This window comes from Triticum dicoccoides, chromosome 2A (genome assembly GCF_002162155.2).
Source record: "Triticum dicoccoides isolate Atlit2015 ecotype Zavitan chromosome 2A, WEW_v2.0, whole genome shotgun sequence".
NCBI lineage: Eukaryota > Viridiplantae > Streptophyta > Magnoliopsida > Poales > Poaceae > Triticum > Triticum dicoccoides.
The window spans coordinates 344,703,491-344,727,349 of record NC_041382.1 but is presented as its reverse complement, the minus strand read 5'-3'; the positions used below and the strand labels follow the sequence as shown (position 1 = coordinate 344,727,349).

General features: G+C 48.3%; 3 protein-coding genes across 6 annotated transcripts in view; all 3 read right to left on the bottom strand.

The window, feature by feature from the left end:
* Positions 1–6,061: 6,061 nt before the first annotated feature.
* Positions 6,062–7,542, bottom strand: LOC119354554 (probable carboxylesterase 15). The gene has a single exon (XM_037621274.1). The coding sequence runs from the start codon at positions 7,535–7,537 to the stop codon at positions 6,227–6,229; it is 1,311 nt and encodes a 436-aa protein (XP_037477171.1). The 5' UTR covers positions 7,538–7,542; the 3' UTR covers positions 6,062–6,226.
* Positions 7,543–7,545: 3 nt separating this feature from the next.
* The window catches only part of LOC119354553 (D-lactate dehydrogenase [cytochrome], mitochondrial-like), a 19,066-nt gene continuing 2,752 nt past the window's right edge, over positions 7,546–23,859 (bottom strand). The window contains exons 5-18 of one of the 4 annotated variants that reach the window (XM_037621270.1): positions 22,901–22,993; positions 22,536–22,650; positions 21,751–21,811; positions 21,543–21,579; positions 21,399–21,460; positions 21,119–21,215; positions 20,779–21,003; positions 18,338–18,412; positions 10,428–10,536; positions 9,424–9,533; positions 9,170–9,232; positions 8,608–8,687; positions 8,187–8,365; positions 7,546–8,063 (exon numbers count right to left, since the gene is read on the bottom strand). In XM_037621270.1, coding sequence (XP_037477167.1) covers positions 7,765–8,063; positions 8,187–8,365; positions 8,608–8,687; positions 9,170–9,232; positions 9,424–9,533; positions 10,428–10,536; positions 18,338–18,412; positions 20,779–21,003; positions 21,119–21,215; positions 21,399–21,460; positions 21,543–21,579; positions 21,751–21,811; positions 22,536–22,650; positions 22,901–22,993 — 1,605 coding nt within the window. In that variant the 3' untranslated portion in view covers positions 7,546–7,764. The remainder of the gene's footprint in view (positions 8,064–8,186; positions 8,366–8,607; positions 8,688–9,169; positions 9,233–9,423; positions 9,534–10,427; positions 10,537–18,337; positions 18,413–20,778; positions 21,004–21,118; positions 21,216–21,398; positions 21,461–21,542; positions 21,580–21,750; positions 21,812–22,535; positions 22,651–22,900; positions 22,994–23,859) is intronic. The other 3 variants (XM_037621271.1, XM_037621272.1, XM_037621273.1) reach the window with 3 other exon arrangements.
* Positions 13,128–16,234, bottom strand: LOC119354555. The gene is made up of 2 exons (XM_037621275.1): positions 14,322–16,234; positions 13,128–14,043 (listed from the first exon to the last, which is right to left on the bottom strand). Exon 1 carries the CDS (start codon positions 15,435–15,437, stop codon positions 14,442–14,444), a length of 996 nt encoding a protein of 331 aa, XP_037477172.1. The 5' UTR covers positions 15,438–16,234; the 3' UTR covers positions 13,128–14,043; positions 14,322–14,441.

Genomic DNA, 23,859 nt, shown 5'->3' with positions numbered 1-23,859 from the left:
CTCTTGACGCCGTCCAGGCCAGGGCTCCCTCGCCACCGGAGCGGAGCTGCTCCTCATGCCAGGAGACCTGCGCGCCCGACGCCGCCCCTGACGGCAACCTTCTCCATGGCGCCACCGCCGACGAGCCCTGTCAGTTCCTTCGGCCTCACCGCCCTCTCCTTCACCTCCTCGCGCCCGCGCCTCCTCCTCCCTCCATTCGGCTTCAAGCTCGCCGCCTCCCTGACACGGCGTCCGTGTTGTATCGTCGCGCTGGTGACCACGACCAACATCGTGCCTCTGCCGTCGCCGCACCACATTCCTGCTCCGACGCCATCTGCCTCCCCCTCGCTGTTTCGCCAGCCATGGCCGCCTCTGCACCCGCACGTCGCCCCCGGCAAGCTCTGCCCGCCCTTCTCCTTTTTCAGGTTCGTTTCCAGCGCCGCTCGACCCTGCTCCGCTTCCTGCACGTGACCCTGCGGCCTCGAGCTCCTGTGGTCTTCTGTGTTGGGGTTTGCTCCCGAGCTCCACCGTCAAACCCCGCTCCTGCCTCCATCGAAGGCCGACACGTCAAGCTCGACCCTGAATAGGGAATAACGCCAAGTACCAGGACGACGGGGACCGTCAAGTTCGTCCACCGCCGTCAAGTGAACGAGACCGGCAAGTTCGAAGACCCCAAGTACCTCTTTGAAACGACCGAGTACCACTACCGTCGACCCTTGAAGACCTCGTGGACGTCAAGTTCCGTGTCGTTGACCCCGAACCTCTATGAAAACGTGTACCACTACTTCCGAGGATGAAGACCCGTGTACAACTACCATCGCCGAAGACATCAAGTGAAAGTCTACCCACATCGTGTATTTGACCAAGTTTGATGATGACCTCCGAGAAACTCGGATTCACCAAGTTCCACTACCGTCGCCTTCGGAAACCTCGGATGCGTCAAGTACCTCTTTAAAACGAACGTGTACCACTACCGGCGAGGACCAATTGTACCACTACTTCTTCTACCATCGCGGAACGACTACTTCCCTCGACGAACTCGAACCGTCCCGTTTGCACGCTTTGAAGGTATAACCCGAGACGACGCCCGTGAACGAATGTTGTGTGATGTATGAGATGCACCGTTTGCACCGTGTCTGATTTGTCACTCGTTTTCCATGCCACTAACTCGTGGGAACCCGGTAGTCGGGATCACCCCACCATCTCTAGCATGTTTCGCACATCCGCACGCTTTCTTTTGCACCGGTATCTCCATGAGCTACCAGAACCGATATGTTGCCGTGGCATCACTTTCGGATTCGTTGTCGTGGCACCCCTTTATTCCACTACGGTGATAAATGCTTCATAACATGCTCATGTCAACATTTTCATAAAATTGCTTAAAACTTGCATATGTCATTCGCATCATAATAACAACATTTAAAATGATTATATTTGTTGTTTCCATCAATTTGCTAAATGCATATGGGGATTTACCGGATTGGTTGTTTGTTATATCCGGCCCCATTTAAATTGTTTAGATGGTATAGTTTTGTTATGTTTCACCCCTTGCCATGCTAACAACATTTAATATTGTTGGGTACATAAACGAGATTCGAACTAAATAATTGGTGTGGTGTTCCGTCAATATGCAACCCATTGCATATTGTGCTCCACTTAATTTGTAGGATTGCTTGTGCACTTTGCCATGCCATGCCTCATTAAACCGGACATGCATCATACTTGGTTGTGCATCATGCTTTGTTGATGTGGTGGTTGTTTACTATGTTGTCTGCTTCTTTCCGGTGTGCTTCTTCGGGTTGTTTCCGGTAACGTCGCGTTTGTGAGGAACCGTTCGACTACGTCCGTTTGTCTGCTTCATGGACTCGTTCTTCTTCCTTGCGGGATTTTAGGCAAGATGATCATACCCTCGAAATCACTTCTATCTTTGCTTGCTTAGTTGCTTGCTCTTTTGCTATGCCTATGCTGCGATACCTACCACTTGCTTATCATGCCTCCTATATTGTTGAACAAAGCCTCTAACCCACCTTGTCCTAGCAAACCGTTGATTGGCTATGTTACCGCTTTGCTCAGCCCTCTTATAGCGTTGTTAGTTGCAGGTGAAGATTGAAGTTTTGTTCCTCGTTGGAACTTGGAGATGTTGTTCCTTGTTGGAACATGTTTACTTGTTGGGATATCACAATATATCTTATTTAATTAATGCATCTATATACTTGGTAAAGGGTGGAAGGCTCGGCCTTATGCCTGGTGTTTTGTTCCACTCTTGCCGCCCTAGTTTCCGTCATATCGGTGTTATGTTCCCGGATTTTGCGTTCCTTACGCGGTTGGGTTATAATGGGAACCCCTTGACAGTTTGCTTTGAATAAAACTCCTCTAGCAAGGCCCAACCTTGGTTTTACCATTCGCCACCTAGCCTCTTTTTCCCTTGGGTTAGGCCAGCCCAAGGGTCATCTTTATTTTAACCCCCCCCCCCCAGGCCAGTGCTTGTCTAAGTGTTGGTCCAAAATGGGCAGCCTGCGGGGCCACCTCGGGGAAACTTGAGGGCTGATTTTACTCGTAGCTTAACCTATCCGGTGTTGCCCTGAGAACGAGATATGTGCAGCTCCCATCAGGATGTCGGCGCATCGGGCGGTTTTGCTGGACTTGTTTTACCATTGTCAAGGATGTCTTGTAGAACCGGGTACCGAGTCTGATCGGAATGTCTCGGGAGGAGGTCTATTCCTTCATTGACCATGAGAGCTTGTCATGGGCTAAGTTGGGACACCCCTGCAGGGATTTGAACTTTCGAAAGTCATGCCCGCGGTTATGGGCAGATGGGAATTTATTAATGTCCGGTTGTAGAAAACCTGAACTTGACCTTAATTAAAATGAATCAACTGCGTGTGTAACCGTGATGGTCTCTTTCCGGCGGAGTCTAGAAAGTGAACACGGTGTTGGAGTTATGCTTGACGTAGGTTGTTCTAGGATCACTTCTTGATCATAGTTTCACGATCGTGCTTTGCCTCCTCTTCTCGCTCTCTTTTGCAAACAGGTTAGCCACCAGATATGCTAGTCGCTTGCTGCAGCTCCACCTCATACATTTACCTTACCCATAAGCTTAAATAGTCTTGATCGCGAGGGTGCGAGATTGCTGAGTCCCCGTGACTCACAGGTACTTCCAAAACCAGCTTGCAGGTGCCGATGAGTCCGTGCAGACGACGCGACCAAGCTCAAGGAGGAGCTCGATGAAGATCTTGTCTTTTGTGTTGTTTCGTTCTAGTTGATCAGTAGTGGAGCCCAGTTGGGGTCGATCGGGGACCTTTGTCGCTTTTGGGGTTCTTCTTTTATTTTGGTTTCGTAGTCGGACCTTGATTGTATTGGATGTTGTAATGCTTTATTCATGTATTTGTGTGAAGTGGCGATTGTAAGCCAACTATGTATATCTTTCCCTTATGTATTACATGGGTTGTGTGAAGATTACCTCACTTGCGACATTGCTTTCAATGCGGTTATGCCTCTAAGTCGTGCTTCGACACGTGGGAGATATAGCCGCATCGAGGGCGTGACATCTAATTTCTTCTCTAATTGCACATGCAGTCGCATCATTAGCCTTAATTCTACCAACTAGTGCACGAACGTCTATTAAGTTTCTTTCTATCAATAAGTTGATGTATTTTTCTTCCCAAAACCAAAATAAGCATCCGTCTTTGTGCACCCATGACCATCTCAATAAGCTATTGAAATTGAACCGAATAGGTTGACAAAGCCGAATGAAAACAAGAACATACCTTGTCGTTCTCGCATTTGAAGAATACCCATCCGGGGTGTTTCGACGTGCTAAATGTTAGCCGCACCACTTTCTGCATGCAGTCGTCGCACTGTATGAGCGGCGTCGGCGAGCCGGCTAGCCGCTGCGCGAGCGCCGAGCCCGGGCGACAACCGGCTGACTACTTGCTAGCAAACCAACGATGACGGCTAGAGGACGGACTAGTACCTGCATGCGGCGCTAGGGCTTTGTCGGGGCTGTGCGGGGTGCTCCCCGACCAATCCATGGCTTGGTGTAGCCACCGGTGGCCGAAAACACCAAATCCGGGGGCCAAGGCAAACAGTCGCCGATCTGCAACTATCCGGTCGCACGAGGTAGTGGGAAACTCTAATCACATCTTTTTCAACTGTGTTCTTGCCAAATTAGTTTGGTCTTGCGTAAGATCATGGCTTCGGGTCTCCTGGGATCCCTCCTCTTTCGCAGACACTAGAACCCTAGCCAAATCTCTGGTAGGGGTCACCAAGAGGGCATTCTGGGTTGGCTTGGGAGCCTTATGTTGGGCTCTGCTGACGTTCTTTTCAAATCATGTATATTCTTGCAGCAGTGGAGATTATTGACTAAGGAGCCAGATCGGGACGCCCTGGACCTGCTCATCGCCAAAATTCGGGCTTCAGCCTCTCAGATCTCCGGGACGAATCATGGCGTATAAGCTTGGTGCTGTAGTTTGCGGGATTAGGTCTCCTTCTCTCCCCGGCCTGCGTGCCGTGTTTGGCAGCTGCCTGTTTCGTTAGGAATTTGGGTCTATTTAACTTCTCTTTGTGTTTCTGAGACTGTGTGAACCTTGGGTATTCGTGACGCTGCCATGTGGCTTTATTTATAAAGTCGGGCTTTGGCCTTTTCTCTAAAAAAAAGGTAGGGGGAAGTGGTAGAGGACAATCTCGGGCGAATCTCGGGCGTGTGGCGGCCCGTCGGTGTGATCCCGCCAGCTGGTATGGCCAAAATTGTGGGCGGCGGTGGGTGGGGGAAAAGCGCGGGCTGAAATGCCTCCCCCCCCCCCCCAACCGCTATCATATACAGGGCACCGACGGGGCGAGGGGGAGTACCCGCGTTTTCGCGGGTTGGGGCGGGACTTTTGCCGCGTCCCGCAAAAAAAATTTACGGGTCGGACGCGTTTGCGGTATCTGATCGGGCAGCATTTTCCGCGTGAACCCGTATTTTGACAGTTATTTTACAGGTCAAGGCATTATACGGGGTCTGCTAAAGATGCTCTAGCAACATGAAACTTGTGTGGCGTTGCACCATCTTGTGTCCAGGTTGTATGCTCTAGTTGGTAGATTGTAAACTTTGTTGCATTTTGACTTAAGTATTTGAATCATGGCAGAGCCAGTCAGCTAGTTGTCCTTTTAGTTCTCCAGATGCTTAATTATCTCCAGCCTAATTTTTGTTCTGTTTTGCTTGGAACAGTGATGCCGCATGTTCAGTGTTGTGGTGATGTAGGTTTGCTTCTCCGGTGTTTAGCCGTATGTTCCAGTAAATCTTGTGTAATCTCTCGATCTACAGCTTTGAAAGCAAACATGAGTACATTCCATGGGTCTTTGAGAAAATCTGAAACAAGACGATATATTTGTTCCGTGTGGGAGCTTATCTTTTGCCTCGGTGTAATTTCAGGCAAAAACTATAAATTTGACATGTAGACAAAAAAAATTCACAAAGTAAACTGTTGTTAGAAAAAATTCATTCCGCTGATCCTTTTGTGTAGCGCCCGACAGCCAGGCGCCACACTACACTGTGCGGCGCCTGACTGACAGGCGCTACACGCCTGTAGCGCCTATCACACCTTAAAATGCCTGGAAATTTCTAAGTCAGCGTACAATGCCTAAGAATTAGGTGCTATACTATATAGTGTAGCGTCGAGAGTCTAGGCGCTACACTAACAGCTATACAAGGGACAAAGCAAAACCTTGTACCGACGCACTACACGCAACCGACAGATCACCAAACCACGTGCATGCATACCGTGTGCGTGCATGCGTGGCCACAGCCTCGTAGGGCCTACAGCAACGTACTGCATGCATGAGCGTCGTGTGCTTGTTTGGATCTTTCGTGCTGCTTAATGCGAATCTTTTTACTAATTAACTGGACATCAGTGTAGCGCCTAGGTGCTAGGCGCTGCACTGTATAGTGTAGCGTCTAGCCCTTAGGCGTTGCACATTAACTTAGAATTTTCAGGCAGTTTAGGTTTGGACGCTGGTTAGGTGTATAGCGTCTGTCAGTCAGGCGTTGCACTGTATAGTGTGATGACTTATTGTTGGGCGCTACATGAAAGAGTCAGTGGAGTGAAATTTTTTCAAAAACAGTTTATTTTGTGAATTCTTTTTGTCTACAGGTCAAATTTATCATTTTTGCCGTAATTTCATGAGTTTTGGTATTGCAATGCCATCTGTAGACTTGGTAAAGCAGCAGAAAGACATAGACTGAGGAGTCGGAGGCGATGGAACGGATCTAGTCGAAGCGCCCGTCGGTGTCGATGAAGCGCTTGAGCGCGCGCATGAGCTCCGCAGACGCGGCGGACCATGGGTCGATGGTGAAGAAGCCGTGCTGCTGCCCCTCGAACTCCCTCACCCCCACCGGCTTCCCCATCGCCCGCAGCCTCGCGGCGTAGTCCACGGCCCTGTCACGGAGGATGTCGCGGCCTCCGACCACCACCAGCGTCGGGGCCAGCTCCACCGCCTCCAGCGCCGGGCTGTCCGGCCCGAACGGGTTGGAGGCCGGGTGGTCGACCGTGGCGCCGGGAGGCAGCGAGAGGCGCCAGTAGCGGTCGTTGAGCGGGCGGTTGAGGAACGCGTCGTCGGGGCACTCCGCCTCGGACCTCGTCCGTTCCGTGCCGCCGAAGAAGGGCATGAGTTGGACGTAGCCCCTGACGCGTACGTTGCCCAGCTCAGAGCGCCCGGCCGCGGAGCCGAAACGCACGGCCAGGTGGTGGGCAATGGTGCCTCCCGCGGAGTCACCAGAGATAAACACCCGAGTAAAGTCGGCGGCCTCGGTCAGCCATGTGTCGCCGGCGGGGCCGGCCTGCGAAGCAAACCAGAGGAGGGCGGCGGCGCCGTCGTCGATGGCCGCGGGGAGGCGGTTCTCGGGGGCGAGGCGGTAGTCCGGGGCGACCACGACGGCGCCGAGCTCGGCGGCGAGGCGGAGGCAGTAGTTCTGGCAGTTGGGCCAGGTGCGCGAGCCGATGCAGAAGCCGCCGCCGTGGTAGTAGAAGAAGACCGGTAGGAGCTGGTTCCGCTGGCGCGGCCTGTAGAGCCGGAGTCCCAGCCCGCGGGGCGCGTCGAACTCGGCGTCCTTCCACTCCACGGTGCCGTCGTCCCGCACCGGCGTGGCGAAGCTCGGCCCATCCCTGCGCACCACGGCCCCGTCGCTGTACACCAACAGCACGCCCCGGCAGTCGTCCACGACGACGGGCGCGGCAGAGTCCTCGGAAGCCATTATAGCAGTGAACCGTGGTGAGATGGGACTTGCCAGGTGCGAGGTGATGATATAGACCCGGTTCAGTGGAGTACGCGACGTGTGCGCTGCACCAGGTGGAGTTGTGTGTTTGTCGTCGTCATCTCGGCCGGCCGTGCTGGTGCAGGCCATCGACGGGGTCCGGCGGCCGGCACTAGGGGACAAGGCTTTGCCGTCACGCAATAAATACAGCGTCCATAGGTGGAGCTTGTAATACAAGTATTCCCTCAATTCACATATACTCCTACAAGATGTTGTAACTTTTTGAATTAGATGTACACGTTTCATTTCAGTTTGTGTTTGGTACATATTCGAAATATCCAAAGCATCTCATATTTATGAACGGAGGGAATATATGACTGTTACAAGAAGAGTATAGAGCAAGAACGCTATTTTGTGAAACCAGGATGTAAACCACTCCCTCGTGTTTTGGAGGTATGTTAATATGTGAAGCAGGCCCAGTAAACGGTGCCATGCATGTATACTACTATTGGTACAAATAACACCAAGAGATAACAACGTCCTGGTCCTTTTATTCAGTATGGCCGGGCCGGGCCGGGTACTGTAAGTTGTAACTTGTAACTCATGAAGTATGTGTTGGTGTCCTCGGGTAAGGCTGTAACAGATCCAAATGTTTCATGGACGCATTCAGTGGCGGCACCACGACAAACTTGAACAACCGAACCCACTGCCATGGAATCAGGCACTTGCTTGGTCAGATGCAGACGTGGGGTGGGATGAGCTTTCCTGGATTCATGATGTTGTTGGGATCCAGCGCGGCCTTTATCCTTTTCATCGTCCTCAGTGACTCCATCCCCAGCTCCTTCTCCAGGTACTGCCAATGCACACACCAAAGCACTTGTCACTTGTCACACTCATGGGTGCTGACTTGTTGATGACTCATGTGGAAATTCGAAACAAATCACGGCCTTGATAAGATAAAGAGGTCATAGGTCACCTGCCTTCATTTTCCCTGTGCCAACACCATGCTCTCCTGTGCATGTACCTTCCATGGACAGAGCAGTATGAACCATGAAATGGTTTAGTCTCTCTGCTTCCCTTCGCTCTTCCTCCTGGCTTGGATCAAATAGGATAATTGTGTGGAAATTTCCGTCACCGGCATGGGCGATAACCAAACTGAAAACATGCACAAGTCAGAGAGAAGGTCCTCCTGGATAATTAAAAGGATAGCATACTGTACTGTCATGCTGGAGCTGCGGTAAGAATCGCATGCTACTTCATCAAGAGTTCGAATTTTCAAACTGCCCTGCTCTCCTATAAATACAAATCTAATACAAAAGAGATGGCCATGGCTTTCCTAGCTACAACAGATAACAAAGTGGGAAAAACCTAGGTACTGCGTAAGGGAGAATATGTACCAAGTCAATGGTGACGCATCAAGTAGTTGCTTAGATACAGATATGCATTCTGCAAGTCTAGACAATGGAACACAAACGTCCTGCATGAACAACAATTGGGGCGGCATTAGAATTTACAAGACTTGATGCAGTTCATCCACTGAAAACCGACAGATAATAAGGCTACAATAATCATAATGACCATTGGCCGATCTCTGTGAGCAGATGAGATTAAAAAAATTATGAAGCTGACAAGATCTGCATTTACCACCAAGGGACAAAAAAGCCATATGTTGATTCAAACAAAGAGAAGAGAGCGGCGCCAGTTACCCTTTAGGCCTTTACATAACTGATAAGATATTCCGTTGCTATTCGCTAAGTACCAATGTGAACTAAAATTGGATCACATTCCATATTTTTGCCAAATGATGGTTACATTGGGGCATGTTGACAAACGCCAAGATTCACAACTAAGGAGGTAAACATAATGGTATATGATGCATGCCACTAGAGACTAGCTATCTCTAACCAACCAAAAAGGTGATGATTATAGTGATATCAAATACTGAGCAAGCAATCAAACCGTTATCATAGCTTCATGATCAGGTTTCATGGCAAACCCAGCCCAAAGTGCCTCCTTCCTGATCTGCACATAGAGGAAAATGCCATTAAAATATGCTTCAAGACCAAATATCCTATATATCACAGTACTACTATTCTCCAGAAACCAGGGAACATAATGTCGTACTGTATGACACTGGTATTGCATGGCCTGTGCACAATCATGCGGCACAACGAAACATCTGTAGATTAGCTCTACAAGTTCAGATGACTGACCTTCCACAGTTCCTCTTTAGCATTCGGCTCCTCCACAAAAACAAAATCAGAACCATGGTGCTCTGCAGCAATCTTTTGAACCAACAGTGTTTGTTCAAGTGCATATGCTTCTGAATAGTTGCAATGGAAAGAGATTAACAAAGAAAAGGAAGATCAGCCAGTTCTTGATGTGTAAGCTGAAGGAATGTTTGCAGCTTAAGAAGAGCTTTTAAGTGACTTGTCCAAGCAAGTGAACAACCAACAGAAGACAATAGTAAATTACTGAATATGTGTTAATTACATCCCCAAGATAAGGAACAGCTGTAGACCACAAGCATGAGCTATGGTATCACTTCTGAAAATTGTCTAGAGTCTACTAAAAAGTAGTGTGCACAAAGTGAATTTAGTTTTAATAGAGAGATCGCAAGAGGTATATGTACACCAGAAAGTAGAAACTACTCCCTCCGTCCCATAATATAAGATGCTATTACAACCAATATATGAGTACATTGGTTGTAATAACATCTTATATTATAGGACAGAGGGAGTATATGCTAAGTTATAACCTAGAATACAAAAACAATATATTGATGGTATAGTAGATAGTGTCATTCTTTACCCGTTATTGTCAATCACACAACATCAAATTCACAAACTATTAGTATTATAGATACAAAATTAAGACCATGGAAATGAATCTGTCAGTTATGTCAATATGCCTGCAAAATCTAAGCAATTTTTATGTTTATGTTCCTCTTTGTAGTATTATCTTCTTTTTAATGTAGTGAAATCTTCTTGGGTTGTGTATTTGGGTGGTTGCATGCATAAAACTTCGCAGTTTGAACCGTTGTGGCAACTTGCATAATTCCTTGTACATATCATGTGACTCTGATCATCAATCTAGATACTGATTTAAGGAATGTGCACATATTTCAAATTTATCTAGATTGTACTACTAGAACTCAGGACTGCCACCATAGATGCATAATACAATATAAATGGCATAAAAGTGCAAGTTAGGTTACCTGTCCCTATGAATTCAAACATCAAGGTCGGCACTTCAGGCAAGCTTTTACCGTTTGCCATGTTTATTGCCCTTATCTGAACCTCATCTAACAATTCCACTCTCGAGACCTAATCAAGCAGAAAAAGATAGTATCAGTAACTAACTAGCCAACAAGTAACAACAACCTTACTAAATTTTGGTTACCCACTGATACATCTCAACAAATGTAACTTCTACTCAAGCACTTCAACTGAAGTCAAGCTAACACCCACAATAGTCCACAAAAAACATCGAACACCACCATTGACGGCCACTTAATGTGCAACGGACAAATTATGTCACATGAACAAATTGTTAGAATAAATCCGAGGCATACCATCGATCATCCGAGGACCAAGCAATCACACGAGCACGACACCGAAATTTGTTAACGAGGTTCACCGATATGGCTACATCCCCGGGGCCTGACTATGGGCGCTCCTCCCCATGACACCGCTACAATACCGCACCCGGTCGCCCTGGACGCCGGCACATGCCGCCGGCTTCCCCTGCGTTCCTGTGCTATTATGTTGGCATAGGTTACATCGTGTGTCTACCCTCGCTATATATGAGGCCTAGGATACAAGTGTCCTACTAGGACATGACTCCATGTCTTATCTAAACACAATACAACTACAAGTCCACCTGTAACCTACTTTGTATACTATATTCGACACAACTCTAACAAACTCCACCTTGGCGAATATTCTCCACCACCTTGAATTCGTCCATGTGTCAAACTTTCATGTACATTGGACTTGAGCTTATCCCATGAGCACCGCTGCTACTTCAAAGACTCCATATGACTCCACCTGCAACTTGTAGTCCCTTCTTTTCTTGACCACAGTCAACACTCGAGCAAAATTAAGTTCCTTGTTACTCTAGAGTTTGTGCTCCCAACTTCTAGAGTATCCATCGAATGCCATCACGCACTGATCACTAACCTGCATGAAAGTGAACAACTAACATATTGAGTGTCACACATAAAAGTTACCTGAACTCAACATCACCACCCTTCCTTGACCGTCTGTCTGAAACTTGAAAGAATTTCACCGTTGCTTGTAGTCATCCCGAGTCAAATTCACAGTTGTCTCACCACATGCATGACCACAAGAGCCCTGACCCGTCTCCATGTCCCATGCATACCGCATGTCACGCCGCTATTACCACGTCGAGCCTCTGCCCGGTCGAGTCTCAAAGGTCACGAACCCACACTGCTCAACCCCCACTGCAGAGTACCATCAATCATCACCGACCGATGACGAGTTTCACGCTTCCATCAGACCACTGGGCTCCAGTCCGAACCACACGTCACCCACTTTTTCCCGTTGAAATAGGCTTCGATTCTCTGGAGGTGAACATTGAGCTCCATGGGAGTCTCAACAATGCGCTCATCGGTAAGAGCAGCACGAGTAAGAAGATCCTGTATATACTTTTCCTGGGATATAAAAAAGCCATCAGAGGTAGAAGAGACTTCAATCCCAAGAAAGTAGCGAAGAGGTCCAAGATCGGACATAAGAAACCGCTCACTAAGACGGGCCTTTACAAAGGCAATATACTCGGGGTCGTCGCCAGTGATGATCATGTCATCAACATAGAGAAGAAGAAGAGTCCGACCACGTGGAGAAAGGTGGACAAACAATGCTGGATCATGAGCACTCGCTGAAAAACCAGCGGCAGTTACCACAGAGGCAAAACGCTCAAACCAGGCACGGGGGGCTTGCTTAAGGCCATAGAGAGAGCGACGAAGACGGCATACCATGCCATCAGGAACAGAATACCCAGGTGGTGGCTGCATGTATACCTCCTCACGCAACTCACCGTTAAGAAAAGCATTCTTAACATCAAGCTGAGATACAGACCAGTGGCGTGCAGAAGCCACGGCAAGAAGTGTACGAATAGTGGTCATATGGGCCACAGGAGCAAAAGTCTCGTCGTAATCACGACCATGCTCCTGCTGAAAACCACGAGCCACAAGACGAGCTTTGTAACGCTCAAGAGAACCATCGGAGCGAGTCTTAACCTTATAGACCCACTTACAAGTGATGGGACGGACACCTGGAGGAAGAGAAACAAGATCCCATGTACCAGTGCGTTCAAGAGCAGCAATCTCCTCTGCCATCGCAAACTACCATTCAGGATGAACAACAGCCTGACGACAAGAAGTCGGCTCAAGAACAGCAGCACTAGCGGTTGAAAAACCAAGGCGATCAACAGGCGAAAGCGGACGAGGAACGCAAGCCATAGGTAGGCTGAGATGAGAAGGACGGGACATCAGCAGACGCATCCACATTACGTGAACGACGAGTGTAATACTGAGGAAAAGATGAAAGAATACGAGGAGAAATAGCCGAGGTAGAATCAGGAGGTGGAGACGAAGAAATCACCGGGGATGAAGGTGCAGAATCCGGTGACATGCGAGGTGAGGAAATCGTGGGAGATGGTGGCGATAAATCGGCAAGATCTGGAGAAGTAGAGTGAGCAGGACGGAGAGACAAGGGCTCAACTGGAGTGATAGGTGTGTCAGGAAAAGTGAGGAAAGAGATATCCTCCACTGAAAAGGTCGAGGAAGATGGACGCGGGTAGAAGGGACGAGACTCATCAAAAGTCACATCACGAGAAATACGCATCCGACGACCGATGGAATCCCAACAACGATAGCCCTTATGCTCATCACTATAGCCTAAGAAAACACACTCAACAGACTGAGCGGTCAGTTTGGTGCGTTCGCGAGGGGCAAGAAGAACATAGCAAACACAACCAAACAAGCGAAGCATCGAATAATCAGGAGAATGATCAAAGAGACGCTCGAAAGGAACACCACCCTGGAGAGCAGCGGACGGCTGAAGGTTGATGAGATAGGTGGAGGTGAAGATAGCCTCGGCCCAAAAATGAGGTGGAAGAGAAGCGGCGATCATCAACGCACGAGCCGTCTCAAGAAGGTGGCGATGCTTTCGCTCAGCCACGCCATTCTGAGCATGAGCACCAGGACAAGAGAACTGAGGAAGAGTGCCCTGCTCAGCAAGAACACCACGCAACATCTTGGAAATATACTCGCCAGCGGAGTCAGCACGGAACACACAAATAGGCGAAGAGAACTGAGTGTGAACCATGGCAGCAAAACGCTTATAGATGGAAAGAACCTCACTGCGAGAAGTCATAAAATAAAGCCAAGTGTAACGAGAGAAATCATCTATAAAAATAATATAGTATCGATGGCCCCCTTTCAAAGCGAAGGGTGCCGGACCCCATACATCAGAATGGACTAAATCAAAAGGACGCTGAGACACCGACTCACTAGTAGGATAAGGTAACTGAATCTGTTTGCCGAGTCTACAACCCTGACACTCTAAAGAGACATCTCCTGAGACAGACCCCAGAAGACCTCGACGAACTAATGACGACAAGCGAGACCCACAAAGATGACCAAGTCGATGATGCCACTGCTGGAAGGAGCCGGTAGCTGAAGCGACAGAAGCGGATGGACTGGCGATAGTGGTGGCAGCGGAAGGAACATGAAGCCAGTCTAGCTCCCAAAGACCCTGAGAGTCACAGCGGCGAGGGCCAGCCCCAACCAAAGTGTGCGTTCGACGATCCTGAACGGAACAAGAGTCAACGTCAAGGATGACGCGACAACCAGAATCAGTAAGTTGACCAGCAGAAAAAAGATTCATGGTAAGTCGAGGAACATGAGCAACATCAGGAACAGAGTAAGAAGGTGTGATAAGAGTGCCTCGACTAGCAACAGAAAGAGGAGTACCATCAGCAGTGAGTACATGAATAGGAAAATCAAGCGATTTAAGAGAGGACAAATGTGAAGAATGAGAAGACATATGAAAAGAAGCTCCGGAGTCCAGAACCCACGAGGATGTACCTAACTGTGTAGAGGGTGGTTGCTCGGTGCGGGAAGCATCAGCCACAGAAGCTGCAGTACCCGTCGAAGGAGAACCAGAAGCAGTAAGCAGACGCTTAAGTCGCGGAATATCCTGCTCAGTCAAGGCGGTGGCTGAAGATGTCGAAGTAGAAGAAGAAGTCCCTGAAGCTGATGATCGCGCCTTACGCAGGTGTTTCTTCTTCTGGAAGCACTGATACTCAACATGACCATCCATATTGCAGTAGCCGCAGTGAGGACGAGACCGACCCTGGCCGCCCGTAGGAGTAGGTAAGAGCGGAGGAGCACTGGAGCGGGATGGGGTCGGTGCAACAGGCGACATAATAGGAACTCGAGCAGCGAGCACAGAGGGAACCTCAAGTAGACCAGCACCACGTAGGCGAGTCTCCTCGGCACAAATCTCAGAAAGCGCTTCCATGAGGGAGATACGACCACGAGCAAACAACTGAGCACGCCGGGGCTCAAACTCCTTACGGAGCCGAGATAAGAACTCGTAGACACGATGAAACTCCAAATCAGCCCGCACAGCCTGGCAACACTGACAAGTACGACAACCAGCAGTGCGGAGAGAATCAAGCTGACGCCAGATAGCAGAACTCTGTGCATAGAAATCGTCAACACTGGAGTCACCCTGCTAAAGAGCATGTTCCTGCCGGACCACAGACAGATATAAGGCATCACCAGAGGGCTGATAGCGCTGACGAAGACGGGTCCACATCTCAGATACGGTAGGGAGCCCCAAGTACTCAGAGGCAAACTGAGGCAGAACACTAGCAGTGAGAACAGTTGCGGCACGGGCATCCTGATCAAGCCACTGAGTGTAAGCAGAAAGAGCCTCATATGAAGTCTGAAGAGCCTCCTCATAAGTCGAAACCTGCTCATCATAAGCATGTATGGCAGTGTCATCTGCAAGCTTAGCTGCATCCTTCGCAACTTGATCAGCATCGGCAACAATAACCGGTGGCGTCGGCGGAGTAGGGGGCACAGGTGCAACCGAACAAGGCGGACAACGGACCTCGCCAGAAAGAACGCCCCAAAGATGAATGCCACGCATATGAATGCGCATGAAACCAACAAACTCCATGTAGTTAGTGCCATCAAAGATCACCGGACAGCAAGGAACTGCGACATAGCCTGACGGTGTAGACATTTTTTTTTCGTCAACAAGCAGGCGACAGCAGCTTTCGGTCGTGAGGTAGCGTACGAAGACACAACCAGCAGCAGAACGACGGAGATCAGCGGCAGAATCCGGCAAGGGCGGCGAAAATCGGCAGCTGGTGGCCGCCGCTCCAGAGCAGAAGGCGATCCAGAGGGTTGGTGGCAGGGCGATCTGGTGGCTGGAGCGAACCAGGAGTGCACGAGCGCGATCGATCCAGAGGGTTGGTGGCGGGGCGATCTGGTGACTGGAGCGATCGATCGGGAGAGGCCCGGGCGAGCGCGATCGGGAGAGGCCCGACTGCGGGGCGATGGCGACCAGAGGCCCAAGGCCCGACTGCGGGGCGGGGCAGAGCGATCGGTTCGATCAGGAGACCTGGTGAGGGAACGGAAGACGGCGGCTCAACGCGATCGGATCGATCGGGAGGGACAGAGGAAGACCACGGGGCGAGGCGGGCAGATGAAAACCCAGCGGCCGGCGGCAGGAACGGATCAATGGCACGAGTTGCAGCATGCAAAAAATTGACCTAGCTCTAATACCATGTTAGGAAATATGCAACTTGTATTTCCAGGAGGCCATAGGCCAGTATATATATACATGTACAGGTGTGGAATATATGCAGGAAACCCCTTATACAATAGGGTAAATACGAAAGGTTACATGGCTATATATATATTGTAAAACAGTAAAACTCAGCCACCAACGCCCCTCCACAGCGATTTGACGTTCTGGACCATCCGATCTACTGTTTAACGCTGAAGATCGTTCGGCCCTCGTGGGCCTTTTTAGCCGTCGCCCTACCCCGTTATCGGGCCGCTGCTCCGAGGATCGACTTGGGAGCCTTCTCGTGAACCGTCAAATTTTTACACCGAGAGCCGCGAGGCTCGATCGTCCCGACTTCCTGTCATCCCGATCGGCCCAGGTTCTTCATCATCTGCTGCCCTGAAACCGGCGGCGGCTCCAGTCCAGGTCGACGGTATTCCTCCAATAACAGTCCATCGTAAGCGCAACCCTACGTTTTGATTTCACCTCCCTATGTCCTCGAAGTTCATAGTGCTAACCCCAGCTGTTCTTATTGGTGATTGTCCATGAATCATGGATGCGGCGACAATGAGAGAGAGAGCTTTGGCTGTAGCCAAGGCGGGCGATCAGTAGGAGGAGGCCATGTGAACGGCTCAAGAGTGACGCTGCAGCATCAAGGAGCTACGTACGTCTTACCGACGCAAGATAACACGGCGGCATCTCGCTGGTGCGAGGAGGTGGAGGCGACCGCTGCACCAGAATCCTCGTCAGCGCAAGAGTGACATACATATCTCCTCCTTTGCGGCTGTGGCGGCAGCACACACCACCGCTGTGTCACTACAATCTTTCATTCTCCCTAATTGGGTTTGACGCACACTCCTCCATGTCTTCGTATCTATGGAACTAATTTTCTATTCCTTCTTACAGGGTTGCAGTGCTTGTTCATTGGAGTTTTCCTGTACGAATTTCTCAAGGGGTGTGCTTCAAACCCAATTAAAAAACAGTAAACCTCAGCCAGCTATGCGATCATGGCGGGCGGACAGGTGCGACTATTCACAAATTATTGCCCTTTGTTCATCTTTGTTCTCTCTATTATTACTGTGAGTTTAGTGCTGCATTCCATGCGATTTGTTTGGTTTTTATTTCAGCCAGGCACTTGCGTTTTGCCTGCTCCCTTTCCTTCTCTTTGTTTCGGATTTCATATAATCTGTCTCTGGCATAAGCTGAACCTATGAAGATTAGTTTCTTTGGTACGGCTTGGGTATGTAAGACCGAATAACTCTTATGCCTATGTTCTTTCCTTTGCCACTGCTATCAACATTTTATAATTGTTCTACCTAAAGAACTTAATTAGTCTAAAATGAACTTAATTAGTCTAAAATGAGTAGGCATGGCCGCATGGGTTGAATATGCTTGATGGGTCGAATCATGATAAAATGGCCTGGGTCAATATTAGTGCGGGTCTGTTTGGGTAATTATGAGCATGAATAATTTTAATTTTGGCTTACGTAGAAAATTATTTAGTTTTAATCTGTTTTAATACCAGATGAAATTGCCATTCAGTTTGCGAGGATATTTTATTTGCCAAGTTTGACGTCTACTTCATCATGTGCGTTGAATGTCATTGTCATAACACAAAAGAACGCATGATACGGTCATAGGCGATGGCTTCTCAAAGTAGGCAAATATGATGTCTTACCTTCTCCAATGTTAAAATGATATATTAACAACTTTGGCATTTCACAGAAGGGAGTGCTATCCTAGATTGTTAAGATGAACTGGGCTAATATTGTGATTCTTGAATAATTAATTCATTGTGTCAACCATCATAATGCATACCTCTATACTTCCTCAATATGGGCGGGCGCGGCAACGCGTGTCTTCATGATCTAGTATAATACTCTAACAGCTACATCCCTGGGGCCTGACTATGGGCGCTCCTCCCCATGACACCGCTACAATACCGCACCCGGTCGCCCTGGACGCCGCCACATGCCGCCGGCTTCCCCTGCGTTCCTGTGCTATTATGTTGGCATAGGTTACAATACTTCGTGTGTCTACCCTCGCTATATATGAGAGGCCTAGGATACAAGTGTCCTACTAGGACACGACTCCATATCCTATCTAAACACAATACAAACTACAAGTCCAACTGTAACCTACTTTGTACACTATATTCGACACAACTCTTAACACAAATACGAGCATGGAGATATGAACATTCAGTCCATATGGAAAGGATGTCGATTATTTCATATCTGACTTACAATTTTTTCAAATGTCATAGCAATGAAAGAAAAACGGAAGGATACGGACAAACCTGTATGCCAGAATGCATTGATGCAATAGCAACATCAGCAGCATCCTTAACCGTTTGAAAATTGCACATAGCAACCTGAATATAGAGAGCATTTAGGAGGAATGAGTTCATAGGTAAAATGAAGACGCAGAAAGAACTACAAAAAAAGGTCGACAAAGCTAGATGAATAAGGTGGCATCCTATGCATGTCCATTACTCTTTCAAAACTTCTAACATTGAAAATGGTACATGGTTTGCTACTAGCAATGGCAAAACAAGATGAATGTTGTGGCGACGTGAATACTGGTGCATTGTAAGAATAGCCGTGTTGCGGTTTATATGTTATAACTTGCAGGATTGCGGACCGCCTTCCCATGTGGAGGGCGTCCCACGCGAAGGTGGGTCGCCTCACCTAGGGGCTGGTGTTCCGGACCTTAGCAGGGCCGCGACCAGCCTAAGGATCAGGATGTGCACTGAACTCCTCCGCCCTGGGAGAGGCCTCGACCTGTAATTCTCCCGCGATGAGTGTGAGGTGTTCGCCACAATGGGCCGCATCCACCAGGATGGTGGTTGGTGGCGGAACCTCAGCCTTATTCTGGGAGGATCGCTGGCTCGATGGCCATGCCATTTTCTGAGATTGCGCCTGAGCTCCTAACGTTGGTCTTGAGTGCATCAGGAAGCGCCGGACCGTCAGCAATGCCTTGGTTGGCCGCCGTTGGATCTCGGATATCAGAGGGGCCTGAGCCCGTTGGCACTCTGGCAGTATATCGAGGTCTAGTGGTTGGTGTGCCAATGCAGCTTACCACCTTGCCGGATGTCCTCCAATAGCGCTGGACCCTGGACTCGCAATACTCCTCCAAGAGCTGCTACGACATCTTGTTCTAGGGGGGGGGGGGCAGCCGGTTCAAGTTCGTGGAAGCTTAACTGAATGACTTGGGCCCCACCTAGGGTCAAGTTCTTCGTGTGGCTTGCCTGCCAGGAACTTTGTTGGGCTGCTGAGAGCCTGGCACGCCGAGGCCTTCAGCATGCACCGTGTTGCGTGCTTTATGATCAGTCGGAGGAACAATGGCTCATCTCCTCACTGTTTGTTCCTTCTCGCACGTGGTGTGGCACGAGGTTCTTTCCTGGTTGCGTTCGACGGCAAGACACCCAATGCGGAGGACGACTACGTGGATTGGTGGCATTGAATGGGCCACTCGGTCCCAGCTGTTAAGCTTCATACGCTAGCCAACCCAACCAAAAGTCAAAACTGATGGAAAGAGCTAGGCAATCCACATATACACTTCAACACCCCCTCTCACGTGTGACGCGGGAAGTCAACACGTGAATAGACTCAGAGGTATGACTCAAGAGGCCTATACGTGGACACAGAGGGGGCAGCAACAATTTTTGGATAAATCGCAAAAGCCAGGACTTGAACTCAAGACCTTAGGCTGCGATACCATGTTATGAAAGCGCGAGCTGGCCAGAGGAAGATGGCGGCATCGCGAAAAATCGGATCAGCACGACTTGCGCGTGCTAAAAATATAACCTAATCTCTGATAGCATATTAAGCTTCATGCGCTAGCCAACACAACCAAAAGGCCGAACTGATGGAAAGGGCTAGGCAATCCACATGTACACTTCAACACCAGCCTCTCCTCAGACTCAGAAGGGCACATCCCCGGCCATCATGTTGGTGGCACGGTGCATCTGGAAGCATCGCAACGCATTATCTTCGACAACGCTCCCCTTAGCTTGCCTTCCCTCGTTGGTAAGATCCAAGAGGAAGCCAGACAATGGGTGTCGGCGGGCGTGAGAGGCCTCCAGGTTGTGCTACAGGGCTGAGGTGGAGCCTAGGGACGACGGCGGTGTGTTGTAACTCTGAGTGTGACCTTCTTTGGGCTTGTACAAACTCTTTCCTTCTACCAATGCATCAAAATGCAAAGCTTTTGTGTTTTCCCGGAAAAAAACACTTCCCAAATTTTATATCATAGAACATTAAGCCAATAAACATTTTGTTAGGAACATAGGGAGAACATCACATAGAAATGTTCCGAATAATGTAATTATCGAGTGCAGGATAAGATAGACTATTAAAAGAAAATATCTTGTGTTCATACAAAAGTTGTTTCCATTCCTAAGATGCAAGATAGGAGTTAAGTCATAGTAATACTGATGAGGAACAATAGATAAGGAAAATGAAAATATAATCATATGTCAAATCTGTTTGGCTACTTCTAGATACTTCTGTTGTGGTCTAGTATTTCTTTTCTTTTCTTTACCCTACCTGCTGTTTCTAGAGCTCTCTAGTTATAAGGAGCTGTGAGTAGAATGGTGAATCCTAAATAACAGCTATAAGTAGAAGTATGTGAAGGCTTCCCAAAGCCCTATAAATAGAGGTCCTCACCTCTACTTTGTACCCAGACTACCCACTACCTATAATTGAACTTGTTGTTCTTATCTAAGATCTTGGAGTAGACCTTGTGCCCTAGGAGTTCTGGATTGAACTCTTGCTGCCCTATCGGCCTACATTCGCCTCTAGAGCGATATCTAGCACAGCACGTTGAAGCTGTTCCTTCAACACTTGTGCTGTACACGTTGTAGCAGCAAGGTGGAGTTGCTCCTCCACAACCTTTGTGCTGCTTCAAATACGGCATGAAGAATGGTGTTTCTCCACAGGATGTGCTACATAAAGAGTGTATATCCTAAACAGAGAAACAGATTAGTTGTTAAAACTTAACAATCAAGTATACAAAGTGCAGTAAGAATTGTTAGCAAAACATTATTTCGACAGCGAATAAATCAAAACAGAAGACCTACCACGGAATGAGATGGAAGCTTTTGAAGTCGTAAAGTCACTTCTGTAATTACCCCTAAAGTCCCTTCACTTCCAATGATCAACCGAGTTAGGTCATATCTGATATTCAACATGGTGGAAAGTAAAAAAAGTTGTCAATACTAATGGCAGCAACAGATGTATAACTTCATATATATAATATGTAGACATTATGGGAAAAGCAAGCAGCACAGCACAACTAAGATTCACTCCCGAAGAAATGAAGCCTTTTAATCTTAAGAAACAGGAGCAGTTCTTGTATACCCAGCTGCACTCTTTCGAGCCCGAGAACCGGTCTTGACAACGTCGCCATCTGGTAGAACAGCCTGATGTACCATAAAAGATCACTACTTGTATGCTTAGTCAAATGTACAGTATATGGGGAAATAATGAGGATAGCAAAAGGACCTGAAGATTGATAACATTGTCCCGCATAGTTCCATACCTACAAACTAAGAAGCAAATTCATCAAAGCCATCTAACATAAGTATCATAAGAATACAACAGATAAACAGGTGAATCGTGCACGTAATGGTTTTCCTTCCTCTTTGTGCGGATGGGGTTACAGATGCACTGTAGAAGCCAAAAAGTGGCCTGAAATTATATGGAGAATTACCTCACGGCTAATGAACCAGAACATCGTGTAGCGCACATTCCACCAATAGTGGCTCCAGGTCCTGTAAATCAGACCAATGTAGATAAGCTACGCCACTAAACTAGTGCAAAAGCAAGCAACCGCTGATGCTATTTTAGTGGACCCAGAAAGATGATCGAACTTCAGTGCAACTATTGAGTACTACAAACATGCATAATTATCTCCCTAGGACAGAAGGTACATAACACCTAAATGTCTGGAGGGTGCAATTACACTGTTCAACTGCAGTCGAGTTGCATTGAATATAATTTATTAAGTTATGTCAATCTGGATTTTGCACCTAAATGTCTGGAAGATGCAATTACACTACAGAAGTCAGTTGCAAACAAAGCTGCTGTTCAACTGTAGTCGAGTTACACTGAATATGAAAGGGCAAAGGACATAGGAACAAAGGGCATGATGAAAGGGTTTTTTTTTGGACAAGATTGATCTGTTTGGATCTTGCTCCATGATGGCCTTTTTATTGATTTTGATGATTGAATAATTTCATATCAGGTTATGTCAATCTGGATTTTACATGGTCGGTTGAAAAGGTAAAAAAAAGGACAGACCCAGTGCTAGAAGCTCCCATACCAGGTGGGGTCTGGGGAAGGATACGAGGCAAGCCTTACCCCTGCGCAGAGCAATGCATAGAGGCTGCGTCGAACCCAGGACTTCTTGGCACAAGTGGGGAATACTTCACTTCGTCGGTTGAAAAGGTAAATGGACAGAAAAAACTGGAAGGGGAAAGGAAACAAGGAGCTTGCCTGGGTCAAGAGGGAAAAAGAGACCATGGGGTTTCAGGTATTCATTCAGCTCAATCCATCCAACTCCTGGTTCAACTACAACATCCATATCCTCAACATGCAGAGATTTGATTTTCTGCAATGAATTTGTGATACATTAAAATATACAGTATGAAATTAACAGATCGTATCCTGCATGTATATAGCTCACTGCTAAGAAAGTGCTTGCCTGCTTGGTATAACAAAATATAGTAAAATAGATGAGCCAAGTACTCTAGCACTTTTTAGGCATTAGAGTAAGATTTCGATTTATTCATACCGAGTTCATCTACATCATTGTTAATGTTATGATTACATGGCTGTTGATCATAAATCTTAATATTTACCTTCATTGAAGACATGTCAATGCAAACACCACCATGAGGTGCCAACGTATGTCCCTCAATTGATGTAGCCCCACCATATGGTACAATTGGCACCTGATTCCAAAAGAAAGAAAGAAAGAAAGAAACACCACTTAGTGTTACTGAAATGGAAAGTACCAACTCCTTCCACAAACTCCCGAAGAAAACCCATAAAGAAGCTAAATAACTCCTAGACCAAGAATATAACATGCTGTTTGAAAATCAATTACTAATTCTCAAAACAGGGTCGTATGACATCCTACTAAAAGTTATCTCAGAACGCAAAATGGGAGTCGTGTAAACCAAAAATGCAAATACAACAACCTCCATTATCGACAACTAGCTGGAGCACAAAATAACTTCTCTCTGCAGGTGAAAAAAGCTATTTCCCCCGTGTCGTCTCTCCGAGGCAGCTCAGCCGGGCACCCTACGCCGCCGCCACCGAATCTCCAGCAACCTCCCCTCGCCGCACCGGCAAACGACGATGAGCAAAGCCTGCCGATGGCAGCGGAACTCATTCAGCCACCCCCCCACACACACACACATCCTCCAAAGCCTGCAGTCCCGCTTCTAGCTTCGTCCTCCCTCTCCCGCATCACCGCCCCGTGGGGGTCACCGGCTTGCCGCTGCGCTCGGACCTCGCCGGATCTGGGATTGCGCCTCCGCGCCCCTTCCTCAGCCGCACGCCATCGTCAAATCCGCTGGGACGGGGTCAGACTCGTCCGGCTGTTGTGGCTTCACGTCGCACGCGAAGGCCTGCGCAAATCACCCACGTCCCCGATTCATCTGCCACCTTGCGCATACGTGCAGGACGCCCGACCACCGTTGGTTAGCCTCCGTCCCCGTCCTCATCCGCCTCCAATGTCCTTCCGTGATGGTCGCCCGGTACTGCCGCAGTGTCGGCGGCCAACGCAGGGTCTAGTTTTGGCATACGCCATACC